The sequence below is a fragment of the Lissotriton vulgaris genome, chromosome 5, assembly GCF_964263255.1.
Source record: "Lissotriton vulgaris chromosome 5, aLisVul1.2, whole genome shotgun sequence".
NCBI lineage: Eukaryota > Metazoa > Chordata > Amphibia > Caudata > Salamandridae > Lissotriton > Lissotriton vulgaris.
Window position 1 is genome coordinate 41,947,424 of NC_141693.1, and position 17,697 is coordinate 41,965,120.

Here is a 17,697-nt window from a genome sequence, read left to right on the forward strand (position 1 = left end):
ATCTTCAGAAATGCCCGCTTTGAAATTCATAACCTATTGTTGTCTGTCAGAGCAGACATATCAAAAGAAATAATGTGAAAATGACAGTAGGGTTTATAAAAATAGCTGTAAGGTTTATAAATTCTGCACATATTGTTTATTACATATCTTAGAAACCTTTTTATAATCTGCATTGACATTGAATTTAGTTCTATTTTACAGACTTCTAACCATTATAGTGCAAGGCAACTGATATGATATACTTCAAAATACCATGCCAATGATTGAGGGATTTTAGAAAGGTATAATTAATGTAAACATGATGGGTTTGTTTGAAAAGTGTAAAATATATATGCTTTATCAACAGAAATATTTTATGAATATCACATTTCAGACATTTTGTTTTGCAAAAAGTAATTTGAATATTTAAAAATCCTCCCAGAAAGCCAATACTACCCTTTCTGGGTTTTCCTTTATCTGTCTAATTTCAATGATAGGCAATGTAGAAATCAATTGCACATCCTCAAAATAAGATTATAATATTCTTCTCTATATATTCTCCGATAGGTGATTTAATTAAAGCAGTGAAAGGTAAGTGTATAAATTGAGCAAGAATTGATGGATCTTATAAAAGAAAATTCTAGTGAACTCATATTAATTTGTTTTTGTGCACACAGACCTTCTCCCAAAAGAAAAAGGTCTTTCTCTCAATATAGCAATTATGATCTCTTTAAGTGGTATTTTGCTGTAACTTTAACAGAAAAACATCGATTCCAGTTCATTTTTTCAAGCTTGGGAGCAGTTTCTGTGGCATCAAAATCAGGAACCTTAGTGACTTCTTGTCTAAAGATCTAAAATGTGGAAATCCTTCCATGACTAGATGCCAGGCCAGTTGCCTGAAGTATATTTTTAGAGAGTTATGGCCCCTGGCTATCTCCAATCATTAAAAATGTGAACTGTTGGTATGATCTTTCCCAAATATCTGTAGAGAAAACAGACATTATTCAGGGTTTTAAAGCACACAATACTTTTTGGTCATTGTTGATGTACTTATATTTGAAGGAATACATGGATTTTTTTAGGTACATTTCATAGCACACTCAATCAACTTTCCAGACTCTACCCTGAATTATGCAGCACACCATGGCCCTACAGACAGTGGATTTTTAGCCTTGAGAAAGCCTCAGGCCTGTGTGCCTAAAAAGGCAAAACATGATGACTTCCTTTCCTATGAGGCTCCAAAATATTTTTGTTAGAACTATGAATGTAATATGTGCAAATAAACAACTGTAAAAATATAAAATTCACAGAAACAAATTTCTTGTGAACTTCAAAGCACAATATGGTCATTGTCAAAAGTGTCTACAACTGTAGTACCGACTACCCTATATCTTTTTTTTGTAATGTACTGTTTTCTGTTTGCTGTTCATGCCATATATAGAAAAACAGGGAGTGACCCCACTATACAAGAGACAGGGTACCACAGGTAATAATCAAAGCAAGCTCTCTTGGACCAGATTAAAGAAATATTTTTCTCGAATTTCACTCAACAATATTCCTACTGCCAACTATAAAGACACTTCAGTACCTCACATTGATCACAAACATTGACCCAGTAAACAATTGTAAAAACACAAAGATAGAATCTATAACTATTATTACAAAAACAATGTATTTTTTTAATTATCAATAGTTCATCATAGAATAAAATTCTCCTTGTTAAAATATATGAGAGACAAATGACACGTGAAACATTAAAAACATCATAGGGTGGTTATCCCAACAAGAATCAATAGAATGTCTAGAAGTCCACTGTTCAGTAATTAGGTAGGGCCACGAAAGTTCCTTGGATATAACTCTCAACACACAAAGCGTTGACGCGTTTCGTTGTTAACAAAACAGTTTATACGACCACCTTCATCAGGACACGGTTAATAAGTAGTCTCTCCTATTGTTGACACAGTTTTATTGCACCTATTTAAAAACACAAAATTTTAAAAATCATAACTATATATTGTTACATCAATCATAGTTATATCTGAACAAAAACCAACTTTCAACCTATGCAGACTCTCTTTACAATGCGTGGTCTCTAAGCAAAAAGAACAAGCATTTGTCAAAGTGTTCTCACAATTGTTTATTTTCGGTGTGTGAGAGCTTCCCTTTGGAAAGTGGGAATGGTCCTGGAACTCTGGCAAAAATGGGGTTGTGTACAGGAAAGGGTTTCCCCAAGAGCAAATATATTTTTCTGGTGGAGAAAAAAGGCAACAGCAAATACAAGTTCTTCATTATGAAAAAGAAAACCAGTTGTTGGGTAAATACTTTTTAATGTAACTAGGGCCTTCATTTACCTTTATTCTTTTCTTCCTTTGGTGACAGGTAATATCTAAACCCAATGTTAGTTGAGCTCTGAAAATTATCTTATCTGCTTGTAGGAAGAGCTAAAGGAAAAATCATAGACCTTGATTCTCCAAAATACAAGAGGTAGCAGAAGTGACATCTTGCTAGGCATGAGCGGATTTTGCGGATTGGCAATCCGCGAATTTGCGGATTTGCGAACTCGCAATCCGCAAAATCCGCGAATTCCCGCGAATTTGCGGATTTTTTTTTTTTTTGTGTTCGCCCGTGTTTCTGCCAGTTCGCGAGGGTTTTTACAATTTCGCAATTTGCGAACTTACCTGTCGGGTCGCAAGTTTTGCGAACTTGTTGTTTCTACGTGTCCAACCTGTTTGGGACACTCTTCTTCATCACTGCCACTCTCTGTCACCACTGCCACTCTCTGACTACTCATGCCACCCTCTGGCCCACCCATGCCACCCTCTGTTTCATCACCACACCCTCTGGTTGTCCAGTGTACATTATTTTCGGCAAAGCAAAGCACACCTTCCCTGCCTCAAGTGACCTGAATTAATTTGGGGCTGATTAATGTGTCACAGAATATTTTTTTAGCTGGCACCTGCTTCCTTAGTGCGCCCTGATTAGTGATCTTTTGCACTTGCTAAGTGCTTTCATTGTTGCAAAATTAGTTACAACACCTGCCCTGCCCCAACTGACAATAATGAATTAGGGGCTGATTAATGGATTTTAACTTCCAGCCTGGCTCCTGCTTGTCTCCCTTAGCTGTAATTCATGACCTTTGTGGCATATGTGTAACTATTCTGAGGTTCAGAGCAGGGTCACATAATAGTTTCAACTGGCAACTGAACTCTGGAGGGGCCCCTCAGGAAGCACTACAGGAAATGGCTAATAATGATGTGCCTGAACTTTTGAACCTGGTAAGTAGTTACTTTCAGTTTTGCTTAGATCGTATTTCTGCAATTTCGCACTTATTCGCGGGGCGCGAACTCACGCGAACAGTGCGAGCAGTGCGAGCAAAATCCGCTGCTCGCGGATTTGCGGATTTTGCAGGAAATTTGCAAATCTCGCGGATTGCGGATTACCCGAAAATCCGCAAAATCCGCGAGCGGAACGGATTTTCCGCCCACCCCTACATCTTGCCCTTTGACTTCAGTGACTTCAGTGACATCATAGGAATTGTCATCATATGACCTTTGGCCACAGTCATCCCAGAAAATGACTTCACATGACCTTTGACCACATGCCATCACAGAAATTGACATACATATTAAGAACTGCATAATAAGAGCCAGATTAGTAGTTAGTAAGGCACAATGCATTTTTCAAGACTCCTACATTTTAACTAGGGTATCAACATGATATTCCAGAGACTCAGTAATCACATGCCCAGATACAGCCGCTCTATGCCTGAAACAGGTATTTACAGTTACAGCCTAAAACACCCAGACACAGCCATATTATGTCCAGCCCTTTATTGCTCACTGGTTCTTGCCAGTATTTAATTGTAATTCAGGTGCTACTCCTTCATCGAATGTTCAGTACAACCTACGCTCCTGCCTCCATTGCTCAAGTCCAACATCCAGAGCCTGTTACATCAACCCCATCCTTTCAGAAGTGGGGAAGCAAACAGTCCACCATGGAGATATTTATATAAGGAACAAACATGTAACAAATAGAGTACTGGAGACCATCACGGCCTGATTCACAAAGGTAAAGTTAGACCAAAATTGTAACTTTATTACTTTTCGGTATTCACAAAGGTAAGTTACTACTAGTAACTTTACTACAAGTAAACTTACTAGTAGTAACTTTTCAACTAGAAACTAGTACTAAATTTACTAGTAGTAAATTACATTTGTGAATACTGAAAAGTAGCAAAGTTAGACCTATGGTCTTAGTTAGACTTTTGGTCAAACTTTACCTTTGTGAATCAAGCCGTAGACCCAGGTCTAAACTTAGACTTCAGGTGTAAATTTAAACTTGTGGTGTATGTAGGAGAGTAGGGTCTGCTTCCTATGGTTACCCCCACTTTTTGCTGTGATTCTCTGGTTTTTCGATTTTAGTATGGTTGTGGCCCTGCTAATCAGGCCCACAGCATGGCTGTTCTCTCTCTGAATTGATACCATGTACTTTGGGGACGTATCAGATTGGTTACTGGGTCACCCTTGTGAGCTCCTGTATAGTGTACCGTACGTACCCATGGCACAGGTGTACCCTAGGCCTACCAGGGGCTGCAGCATGTATTGTGCAACCCCTGGTTAGCCTTCCAAACTGACACAACAGGTCTGTAATTTCAGCCTCGGTAAGGTGGTGTAATCACCCCTTACTTAGATATAGTATACCTATATCTATATATACATATAGACAGCGCCTATATGCTCCCCCCCACAGTTATGTCCCCCCCAGTTACCTGGTAATACTGTTATACAAACTGTACAGACCCCGATCCTACGCCACCAAGGCGGGAACTCACGTACCCACTATTACTCTCCTTTCTCCCTTACGGAGCACGATTACAGTATCCCAGCCTGAAGACATATCTGATTGATTTGTACTGTTTAATGGAGGAAATATCAATTTCCACAAGTTTGCATACAAAAATGTTGCGCGCACGGCTGACCATGGCTGCATGTTGACACCACGCCAGCAGATGATCCACTATGCACCCAGGTTCTATAATGCAACAATAAAAACAAATTAAAAAAATATATATATATATACATATAGACACATATTAACCTATAAGTCACTCTTATGGCAGGCCTTGGCAATCCTGGAGGCAGAGTGCTTAGTTTTGTGTGAGAGGGTGCCCTAGCATGAGCTGAGCCCCTTTGCAGCTTTCAGAACCATCTCCTTATAGCTGTTCTATGATATAGCCATACCATATACTCTTAAGTGCATTATAATCCTTGCGGTTAATGCTAACTTTCGTTTGGCTTTATCAAAACATGTTGTGTAAGGTGTCAAACACTTTGAAATTCTACCCCCCCCCTGCCAGTTCTGGCGGCGGAGGTAGGATTCCACCCTTCTAGAGGGAGAAGACATGTAGTTACTGGTTTACCGGTTAAAGTTAAACAGAGCCCCAGCATCACAAAATGGATGCTGCTGCCACAGACACGAGTCTGCCCTCCTCCTACTGGACGAAACTCTGGCAGGGGAGGCCTGGACAATAGGTTTCCTGTCCAGGGAGGTGTTAGCACCTCCCCAGACATGCTTTAGTGTATTGGGGCAGGGTGGGTTGTATTCAGTGAATGCTTTTCAGACACTGCCTGGGGCACAAAAGGTGCTCCATGCATTTCCCAGTTCAAACCGGTTGCTAGGGCACTCAGACCCAGCTCTGGCGTGAAACTGGACAAAGGGGAAGGGGTGTAACCACCCCCTCCCCAGGTCCACCCTTAGGAGGAACCTTAGAGTTAGTCCAACCCCTAAACTTGCTATAAGTATAGAACACCAGTCCCTAGGACTTTAGATTACCCTGGACGAAACTCTGCAACATATGTCCTGGACCTTTGACATTCCATATCGACTGGAAGACTGAAGAAATCTCCCTTGTGGTCAAGGAGTGACCACCCTGTTCAAACAGGCACCAACTGCATCTATGCCGGTCTGCATTTTTGAGGCTCCCGCCGGATCCCAAAGAATATGCGACTCGGGTCATGGACTTCTAGACATCTCTGGTGCATGCTCCCAGCAAAGCTGAGACCTGTGGCGGACACGAGAGATGTGGGACCGGAACTCCTGGAAAACCAGCATTTTGCAACCTGCACCTACTTCCCGAGGTATCCCGAAGTTGTGCATTGGGGAGCTTGAAGCCCCAGCCCGAGCACCTTTTGCACCGAAGCCCGCTTTGTGCATTTCATCTTGACGCGTCTTTGCGGTTCCTAGTCCATTGGCTAGTGAGATAACCAGGAAGACCAATCTTGAAACTACTTTGCTTTCCTGGTTGCTCCAGGCTTGCTCCAGCTTCCCTGCAAAGGAGAAGCACCCCTGACCTTGCTGGTCTGCACCGAAGCCAATCTCGACATCTTGCGTGGATTGCGTTTGCCAAGGCTTGTTGGGTCCAATCCGGATACCAACACCGCAGTCAACTAGATCCTTTGTGGTACAGCTGAAATCCAGCTCATGGTCATCGTCGACACCTCCTGGTCCTCGGGGCTGAAGAGACAAACTTCACCTTTTCACCTGAAATCACCCGACATCTGGTGGCATCTTCCTATCGCCGCCCTGGTCATTGGCTAGTGGCCCAGACTCTGTCTTCTCTGCTTTCAGGTTCTTCACATCTCCGATCCACCCTTGGATCTACCCAGAGACTTTTCCTCTGGTCGCCTACAGCACTTCTTTGCAGCTCTCCATTGGAATCGACGACAAAACCCGACACGAAAAGACACCTATGCACCCGGCTTCCCTGGGTGAGGTAACACGAGTATTCTGGTGCTCCCGTGGGTATTGACTCTCCCGTGGGCCTCCTACATCCTAACCTTTGGTTGTTCCTAGAAGCCCCAGCAATTCCCCAGGCCCTAGGCCTGCTTTCTATTCTTCATATGGTTCTTATACCACTATTTTAGTATATGGTTTGTGAGGCCCCTAGGGCAAAACGTATACTGTGCAACTTATCGTATGCTAATTAAGTTCCTTGTATTGTACTTTTACCTCTGACCTCATAAAGAGTGCAGAGGGGTTGTGTTTAGAATAAATACATATATATTTGAGATATACCTTGTGTGGTGTGCTTTCATTTGGTACTCAAGAGATTATAAATGGTAAAACAACTTGCTTAACTCGTCTCCAAGTCTTAGCCTGAAGGCTGCTCTCCACAGCTACCACTAGGATAGCTTTGTATAAGGTTGACTTTATAACCTAACATCAATAAGGGTTGATTGGACTGGTGCAATGTGCCCACTAGAATAGTGGACATCATATACCAGGCCAACTTCTCACAGTGTAAAGTTAGACTTTAGATCTAAACTTAGACTTGTGAATCGAGCCCTAAGTAGGTAACAATTTAGAGCAGCTCCATGTCTTGATAAGTTTTTAAAGCAAACACAAGGAGAACGCCCAAAACCAGTCCTAGTATGCTTGTTTCCTGTCCAGGGAGGACCTGGGCTGGCAATTCGGGCTGGACTGTTCCCATTGGGTGCAGGGTTAAGACTGATTTGCATATGGATGGGTCTAAACTGGAATGGTGAGCAAAAAAAATGGATTTAGGCCCAGATCCCTGTACTGGGGGGAATGTACGACATTGTTCTGCATTCTTTCCATCATTTTTTCTTTTTGTCACCCCAAGTGGGATGGGTATGCCCAGATGTGCTTCATGTGCTCTCTATGCCACTGGAATCAAGCTATCCTGGCTGATGAGGGCTGAAAGCCCAAAACCGGTCCTATGATGCTTGTTTCCAGTCCAGGGAGGACCTGGGCTGGCAGTTCGTGCTGGACTGTTCCCATTGGGCGCAGGGTCAAGACTGATTTGCATATGGCTGGGTCCTAACTGGAATGGCATGTTGAGCAAAACAACAATGGACTAAGGCCCAGCTCTCCGTACTGGGGTGAATGTATGACATTGTTCTGCATTCTGTCTATCAATTGTTCTTTTTGCATTTGTCACACCGAATGCGACGTGTATGCCGAGACGTGGGTCCCGTGTTCTCCATGCCATTGGAGTCAAGCTATCCTGGCTGATGAGGGCTGAAAGCCCGAAACCAGTCCTTGGATGCTTGTTTCCAGTCCAGGGAGAACCTGGGCTGGCAGTTAGGCTGCACTGTTCCCATTGGGCGCAGGGTCAAGACTGATTTGCATATGGCTGGATCTAAACTGGAATGACATGGTGAGTAAAAAAACGACGGATTTAGGCCCAGATCTCTGTACTGGGGTGAATGTATGACATTGTTCTGCATTCTGTCCATCATTTGTTCTTTTTGCATTTAGCACCCCGAGTGGGACGGGTATGCCCAGACGTGGGTCCTGTGCTCTCCATGCCACTGGAGTCAAGCTATCCCTGATGATGAGGGCTGAAAGCCCGAAACAGGTCATAGGGTGCTTGTTTCCAGTCCAGGGAGGACCTGGGCTGGCAGTAAAGGCTGGACTGTTCCCATTGGATGCAGGGTCAAGACTGATTTGCATATGGCTGGGTCCAAACTGAAATGGCATGCTGAGCAAAAAAAACAATGGATTTAGGCCCAGATCTCTGTACTGGGGTGAATGTATGACATAGTTCTGCATTCAGTCCATCAATTGTTCTTTTTGCATTGATTAGTTTTTGGCATGCCTTGAGATGTGGGTCCGAGGTCCCATTGACTCCTTGCATTCCCTCTGACGGTGCAGAGGGAATTGGAGATGATGGGACTGCCTAGGCGTGTCTTCTAATCTCCATTTTTCCTGTTCCGGCCCACCCTCATGTTCATGCTTTTGGCAGTGGGAAATGGCAGCCGTGGTAGGCTGCTTGGACCCACGCTATGGGCTTGACCGTGGCAGTTTCAGTGGCTTTGACAACGCAGCCTCAGTGCTTCTGGTATTGTCACTTTGCCATTCTCCTTGCGAATCAATAACAGGGTAAGTTGCCATATTAGAGAGCCCGCTGAAGCTGGAGGAAGCCAGCCCTGGAGCACAGAGGCATATATCTTGTGAATGAGGGATAAGGGATACCGCCTGGCAACGCCAGGGAGCAAACATTGCTTCTTGTTGTTTGCTTTGAATTCTGGGCCACTGTCATATTTCAATTCGAATCAAGCTTACGAACCCTACCGATTGACTGAAGGCTGAAAAATTCATTTAAACAACGAGCTAACTTCGCCTGCCGGCCTGAATTGGGTTCAGTGTCCGAGCACTCCCTGCTCTGCGCGTCTCAGATTCAGTCCTTCATTACTTCGCCATAAATGTGAGCTGCCTCCATACCTGAACGCTCTCCGAAGGCACACGCCCTCAGTCCTGTTCTGCATATACTGCAGGGTTGACTGCGAACTACACTATACCTACACTACGGCAATCTTTGTGCCCCCGTGCAGAATCTTTCCCCCAGTCCCTGTCCTGATGAGAACCTAGAACATCCAGGTTCGAAACGCGTTGACACTACCACCCTGTGGCAACAATAAAGGGTGCCGCTAGGATATAAATTACATCACAATTTTGGACCCTAGTGTTGCAACCCCATAGAAACATCACACCACAGGCTCTTGTAGACAGGCAGGCTTGGTTTTTCGATCTCAAACCCGCTTGTCTCTTGGTTGTTTAGTTCCTAGGACTGGTGCTTGTTCTTTGTTTATGTATTTTTTTCACTGTATATAATTGCAATTCAATTGGACCATTATATATTCTAATGTTTTTGTTGGTGTGTTCAATCAAATCTGCTTAATTCACTGTTGCAATTTTGTAAGTGTGTATGTTTGTAGATACTGTATATATGAACCTTTTGATCTGACAGAGGTTCTGTTTGTGCCTGTTTTTCGTAAATAGTGTGTGGAAATTATGTGAAAAAGAAAATAAATTTGTTTGGAATACAAATCCAGTGGTCACACGGTACATATTGGCTGTGTGATTGGGGAATGGTTTTGTGAATAATCCTGTCCAGCCACCTTGTTCTGTTTTTTCCAACTAATTAAAGTGGGCACCTGGTACCAGTCCAAACAACCCCTTATGGTGATTAGGTAAAAGACAACCTTTATTGAAAGCTATCCTAGAGGTAGCCATGGAGAGCACCCTTCAGGCTAAGTCTTGAAGGAATGTAAAGCAACTTGTTTTACCAGTCTATAATCTCCTGAATGACCAAATGAAAGAGATCGACACCAGGTATATACATAAAATATATGTATTTATTACTAAACACACCCCTCTAGTCTCTTTATGAGGCTTGAGTTCGAAGTACATAAGTTTCAAGTCAGTTATCTACAGTAAAAACACAAATACACGTCTGTGCCCTAGGGGCGTACCAGACCAAATACCAATAAAGCGGTATAAGAACCACAACTGAACTAGACACAGGGCCTAGAGCCTTTAGAAGTGCTTGAACCCGAAGGAACCACCCAATATAGTGACACAGGGGACCCACTGGGACACGTACATTGTGAGAACACACCTATGAATCGCCGTTAACTTCTAGGGGGAAAGTCGCTGTTGGAAATTAAGAGTTTAAGGACACTGAGAGGACGACTATATGCAAACCCTTTCAGAATTAGAGGGGTGTAGGGCCAACACCCACGGGAGCCCCAGAGTACTCAAGTTACCTCACCTATGGAAGCTGGGAGCATAGGAGTCAAATGGTGTCGGGTTGCAGCATCATTTTCAATGGGAGCTGAACAAGCCTGGATCGGACATGGAAGGAACCTGAAAGCAGAGGGGACAGAGTCTGGGTCACTAGCCAGTGAACAGGGGCACGATAGGCGAATGCCCACCGATGTCGGTGCTTCAGGTGAGTTGACATGTGTCTTGTCTCTTCAGCCACAAGGTTCAGGAGGTGTCGACGATGACCAGGAGCTGGATTTGAACTGTCCCACAAAGTTTGACGAGTGCTGCGGTGTCAGCAACCGGATTGGCCCCAACAAGCCTTGGCAATGGCAAGTCACTTGGAATCAGAGTTTTGATGATGGTGCAGACCAGAAAGGTCTGGAACACTCACCCAGCAATTAGGAAATCCCAATCAGAAGAGGAGTTGCCTTTGGGGGGACCCACTAGCCAATGGACTAGAGATCGCAAAGGAGCCTCAAGCGGTTGCACTAGAACCCGGCCCTTGGGTCACTTGTGGAGTGGAGGCCAGAGATCTTCAGTGCAGTTGGTGCTTGGGACTGGGGCTACTCGGAGACCAAAGCACACCTTTGAGGGAGCCCAAAAAAATCATGTACCAGCAAAAGTTCATGGTGTCCAGCGGTCACAGTTCCTCGTCACCCACGGTAGCCGCGGACTTCAGCTTTGCTGTGGACTCAGGGTAGCCTCGGAAAATTCTGGAAATCTACCTCTGGTGATGCAAAGACTTCGGCGTACAGCTGGAGCTTTAGTGATGCAGACTGGACAGTTGCTTCTTTGGTGCCTGCCAAGCATGGAAATCACTCCTTGACCCCAAGGGAGATTTCTTCAGTCATCTAGTCAAAATAGAATGTCGAAGGTCCAGGATCTATATTGCAGAGTTTTGTCCAGGGTAATGTAAAGTCCTAAGGACAGGGTCCCTATACTTATACTAAGATAGCGGGTTGGACATACTCTGGGGACCCGTCAATGGGAGGGTTTGGAAAGAGGGGTGACTACACCCATTTCCTTTGTCCAGTTTTGCACCAGAGCAGGGGCTGGTAGCCCCTGCAACCAGTTTGAACTGGACTATGCACAGGAACACCAAATGTGGCCCAGTGCAGGACTTCAAAGCACCAGAGAGTGCTCCCGCACAGCCCCAAAACACATCTGCCTGTCTGGGGAGGTGGTTACCCAGGAAACCTATTGTCCAGGCCTCCCCTGCCGGAGTTTTGGTCAGCAGCAGGAGGCCAGACCCGTGTCTGTTGCAGCGGAATCAATTTTGTGATGCCAGGGCTCAGTCAAGCTGGTACCGGGTGTACCGGTAAAGTCATGTCTCTCCCTCTAGAAGGGCGGAATCATACCTCCTAACTGGCGGGGAGGTATGATTCCAAGGTGTTTGACACCAAACACAACATGTTTTTGTGCAGCCATTCCAAAGTTAGCATTTACCGCAAGTTTATAATGCACTTAAGAGTATATGGTCAGGTGCACCACAAACAGCATCAGAGGAGGTTCTCTGAACGGTGCAGAGGGGCTCTGCTCATGCAGGGGCACCTTCTCACATAAAAACCAAGCACTCTGCCTTCTAACTAGGTATGGACCCGTGACATGATACAACTGACCTTTATGTTAAGTCCGATACCACTTGGTATTAAAAAACAGTGTGGAGGCAAGGGGAGCTAGTACCCCATCACCACTCAAACCGTCAACATGTTTCTGCCTGTTGGCTCATAAGAGTCTGTGGCATTGGCAGGACAGAAACACAGTTTCTTTTGCCGCAAATACCACTGTACATGCCACTATTAATGGAGGGCTGACATTTGTCGACCCTCTCAGTTACCAGGTCCCTAAGTCCCTGTAAAACAACAATAATACAATTGTACTAAATCATTTCGCATATGGTGACAATCAAGGACAAGCGAGCATCAAGAGAATGCATCATTTGCATGCAATGTGAGAGTGACACTGCACTCATGTATCACATATTAACAACTGTTATACAATGAGCCCAGCTCACAGCCTCTTAGCCTAAATTTGGGTCATCTGAGCCCCCATGGAGAAAGGGCTTAGGCATCCCTGTAGTCACCCATTATATATAAGGGAGGCAATAGAGAATATGACATCTGCCCCATTACATAAACAGGGGGTGGCACTGTAAGAGGACCCTGCCTCCCACCACAACCCACTTACTACATCCAGGTGCTTCCCTTCTTTGTTCTCCTACTGGTACTGGCTCCTTCCTCCTGTTGATTAAGGGAGTCATTGTAAGACTGATTTAAATATCCATACTACTCAATCTGATTGGAGGGCAGCTTTTCCTTCTAACCCTGTGCCACTGTGTTTATAAAGCATGCGTGAGAATCCGAAATGCAGCCCCTTGCCATCAGACGTGTTGTTTTTTGATCAGGCTCTCCGTCCAATCGACTGCAGCTGTGTCGTGTCAACATGGGCTGTGCCACAGCTGCTAATGCTAAGTGGGGTAAACAATCTTAGATGTTTTGAGAAGGTGCCCAATTACTCACTACTTGCCACACGGCTATTGCAGATCGCCGCATCAATCTAAACTTCATATATTCAATGCATTTTTCTGCAGCTGCAATATGACTGCAGCTTGTTGCAGAGGATACGTCCTGTCGCCCGCGACCCGGGTAGACCTAATGGCAGTTCGCGTCAGCGTGTGACGTTGCATGTAAAGGTTGGTTACAGCGCAAAGAAATTGTGTGAAGTATTGTCTGCCTGGAGGGAAGTTTACCTAGAGAAGGAAAACAGACTGGGCAGAGGGGCTTTATGGAAATAAAGCATTTTGCTGGAGGTGTGGACATCTCTGACAGCACCCATAGGAGTTCCCCCTACATATACACCCAACTGAGGGTCTGATAAGTTTGTTCTCGGTACGAACCACGTGTTCTCATATGGAATATGCTCCCACCTGAAGGTCCCTGTGAGGAGGGGTGTCCAAATATTTCCAAGAAGGCAAAAAGTTTATTAAAACCGCCACAACGGGACAAAAACACTTCTAAATGAAAAGGTGCATATCAGAACCTAGGAAAAGATGGGAGGTGCACACATGCTTAGACCAAATTGGCACCGATTCCCCATGAATCTATTCCCAGACAGTCCGTTTGCGTGCCACAATCACTAGGGACTGCTTTCTAATCAGTCTGAATGTGGTCTACTCATTGTCCAGGCCCATATTCATAATTGTAGCCATAGTATCTCATCATTGAGGCCGCTTTCCCATGTTTTGTGATGGTACACCCATCTCTGTTCATGTGCAAACAGTTTCTTGGTTATATTAGGGATATTAGCTGCCACTCTTTCAATTACCATCCAGGCTATGTCTGCATCATTATGGTTAGCTTCCAGGTAGTAGTGTGTCAATTCAGTATTATTCTTCTTGCAGTGTATGGTGCTCTGATTATGTTTATGTGAATCTTCAGTTTCTGAGTCGTAGTGCCAACATAGAACAGGCCACACGGGCAGGTGATAAGGTACACTACATTCTCGCAATGGTAGTTTGTCAAAGCTTTCAATACCCATGGTCTCCCTGATGTGTACTTCTTTCATTGGTTTGGTAAAGTGGCAAGCTACACAACTGACGCAGGGATAATGACCAACACGGTGTTGATTAGTCCAGAGGGTTGTCTGTGGTGGATTTACAGTTGACTGAGTTTTGGTTTCCGCAAGCAAATCATGTATGTTTTTTGTTCCGTTTGAATGCAAAGAATGGATGGGATCACTGTTTAGTTCCACTCTCCAGTATCCGCCAATGTTTCCTGATGTTTTATTTGAAATGGGACAGTACGTAGTGACACAAGCAATTCTCTCAGTCTCTGGTTTCTGATTAGTCTCCAAAAGTGCCTCTTTGTTATTATTCTTCACCATTTTACATGCCTTCCTCACTGTCTTTTTAGGGTAGTGGCCTGCCAGTAGTTTTTCTTTAAGAGTAGTAGCCTGTGTTTCAAAAGTTACTAGAGTGGAGCAGTTGCGCTTCATTCGCAGGAACTGTCCCACTGGGAAATTCTCACGTAGGGCCCTAGGATGAAAACTGTCATATAGCAGCAGGCTACTTTTGTCTGTGGTCTTACTTTAACCCTCGTTTTAATGCCACTCTGCCCTATGCTGATCACTAAATTCAAAAGCACTACCTCTTGTTTACATATTGCGTGAGTGAACCTCAAGTGTTTGTCTCTGGAGTTAATCCAATTAGCGAAATCCTCGGCTGCTGCTCACTTTCATGCCATACTATCAGTATATCATTGATGTACCAACACCACAATTTAATATTATCTTTGTAAGGGTTCTCCTGTGTGAACATACGGTTCGCATCAAATTGGTGCACATAGAGGCAGGTGATGCTTGGGGCAAATGTACTCCCCATTAATGTTCCCTGTATCTGATGGATTATCACTTCCTCAAACTCAAAGAAGTTCTCAGTAATTACTGGCTCAGCACATTCCATCATGATGCTCTTTGGAGTCCTAATATTCCTCTCTTTTTCTGTCAGAATGCCCTCTACAACCTCCTGGGTGCTACTGCTCCTAACATTGCCTGAATTGAAGGTCCAGTTAAGAGGAGCTGGTCTGAATGATGGACGTTTCTGTAATTGCGAAGTCTGTGGTTTTTCGTAATACTCATCAGTTGGATATAGGAACACTCTCTCATGACTGAATTTCTGCACATCTTTCCTCAACTTTGTGAGTTTAGGATGAGTAAGGAAATCCCTATACTGTGATTGATCTGTATTCATTTCCTCCAATGTCTTTTTGAATACCAAGATGTGTACAAAGGATTTCAGATTATTTTCTCTGGGCTGGATTTCAAACAGAAGGAGATCTTCTAGCTTTCTCGCTGTATTTATGATCTGTACCAGCCGATCGCTTGTACACTTCCAGGCAATGAATGACCAGTTCCTTCTAAATTAATTGCTGTTTGTTAGAAATGGGGGTCTCTAGTTGGCAGAGGTAGGTACCTTTGTCCAAATAGGGATGCGTGCTTCTAGTCAGGGTAAGGGGGACACACTCCTAAAATAACTCCTGCACACCCTCTTGGTAGCTTGGCACAAGCAGACAGGCTTTTGTCAGAGCATAGGCAGTGTGTAAAGCATTTGTGAACACAGATATTATTACAGTGAAAACACAACAAATGGACACCACACCAGTTTTGAAAAATAAGTAACCTTTATCTAAACCAAAACAAGACCAAACGACCAAAACAAGACCAAACAACAAAAATCCACAATACAGTAAGCATGGGCGAATTTTGCGGATCTCGCGTTCGCGGATTTTGCGGATTTACGAACTCGCAATCCGCAAAATCCGCGAATTCTCGCGAATTTGCGGATTTTTTTTTTTATGTTCGCACGGGTTTCTGCAAGTTCGCAAGGGTTTTGTACAATGTCGCAAATTGCGAAATTGTACAAAACGCGTGCGAACTTGCAGCAACCAGTGCGAACACAAGAATATGAAGAGAAAGAAGCTCCTGGTCACAGGAACAGCACGGGGATTGCGCTCATGAAAGTCAAGGATGCAAAGGCCTCTACCCAGCATCACAGCTGACTTTCCACTGTAGATTTGGGAAGAGGCACACCTGTCCAGCCTCGAAGACGCTCATGATTGTTTTTGGGCTAATGAATGAGTCACTGAATTTGAGCATCAACTAGTTCGAGCGACCATGTGTGTGTTACTATGCAATCGCCCCGAAGGGCGCAGGGGTCCCTTGAGTGAGCTGTCCAGTCCATCATAGTGGGTGAAGGGCGGGAAGACGGTGCAAACCGCGAGTGTGTGCGCGGGGCCAAACGTGCGGGGCTTCCATGCGAGTTCACATGCCTCTTGTGTGCATAAAAGGTCAGAGAAAGATCAGTTCAGCAGATGAAGAGAAAAGGGTCACAGGAAGGGCATTTGTAAATATTTTAGGATGGCGCCGGCAAGCTGCCAGCGCCATCCTAAAATACTTACTAAATTAGCTTCAACAGGAAGCTCTAATAGATAAAATAAAGCAGTTGCGAGCACCTGCTTTATTTTATCTATTAGAGCTTCCTGTTGAAGCTAACTTAGTAACTATTTTAGGATGGCGCTGGCAGCTTGCCGGCGCCATCCTAAAATAGTTACAAGCAACAGGGCAGGCTTGAACTTTTGCCCCCGGAAAAATCCGCCGCTCGCGGATTTGCGGATTTTCGGTAAATTCGCGGGAGTTCGCGGATTGCGAATTTACCGAAAATCCGCAAAATCCGCGAGCGAAACGGATTTTCCGCCCATGCTTACAATATAGTAATAAAAATGTGACTTTCAGATGGTATAAATTGTTCAGTTCAAAGCAAATTGCAGATGCAACACTTTTCACACAAAGTACCTGGGACACGTCATGTAAACAAACAAAACAGGCTGCAGGGAAGGTGATGCGTTGGTTCTTTACACTCAGGAAAGGTAATGCGTCAGTTCCTTTTTACTGGGGAAGTGATGTGTTGGTTCCTTACTGCTGCGCAGGGGATGTGATGCATCTGTTCCTTATTGGAGAGGAGGTGATGCGTTGGTTTCTTACTGCGTGAGGAGGTGACGCGTCGATTTCTTACTGCGTCCCCCAATGATGCAACAAACTTGGCGCCTCGATTTGACGATCCGGGACAATGCATGGATTCTTCCAGCTCCTAGCGGAAAACAGTCTCTAGAGGTCCAAAAGAACTTCAGGCACCTCTTTGCAGGTCAGAACTCCCAGCAAGGAAGTAAAGGGGAGCTGGTGGTGAAGTCTTTGTGTCCCTGAGACTTCAGAACAGGAGGCAAGCTCGGTTTCAAGCCCTTGGAGATCTTCCTCAAGCAGGGGACACAGCAAACAGCAAAGCCCTTTACTTCCTTCCTTGGCAGCAAGTAGCCACTGCAGGCCAACCCCAGACAGCAAACAGCACAGGGGCAGTATTCTTACTCAGCTTCTCCGGCTCTTCTCTTTGGCAAAGGTTCCTTGTGATTTCCCATAAGTGATCTTTGAAGTCTTTTCTATGCCTAAGACTTCCAACAGGAGGCATTCTCTACTTCAAGCCCTTGGACAAAACTCAAGCAGCAGGATGATGAAAGCACAGTCCAGTCCTTTCCCTACCCAAGACAGAAGCAACCACTGCAGGCAAACCCCAACAGCACACAGCACACAGCACAGTGG

General features: G+C 44.6%; 1 protein-coding gene across 2 annotated transcripts in view; it reads left to right on the forward strand.

Annotated features, from left to right (window-relative positions):
* LOC147710079 (butyrophilin subfamily 2 member A1-like) overlaps positions 1-17,697 on the forward strand; it is a 552,967-nt gene that overhangs the window by 399,146 nt on the left and 136,124 nt on the right. For both annotated transcript variants that reach the window (XM_086920785.1, XM_086920786.1), the window contains one exon: positions 547-570. In XM_086920785.1, the coding sequence (XP_086776911.1) occupies positions 547-570 (24 nt within the window). The remainder of the gene's footprint in view (positions 1-546; positions 571-17,697) is intronic.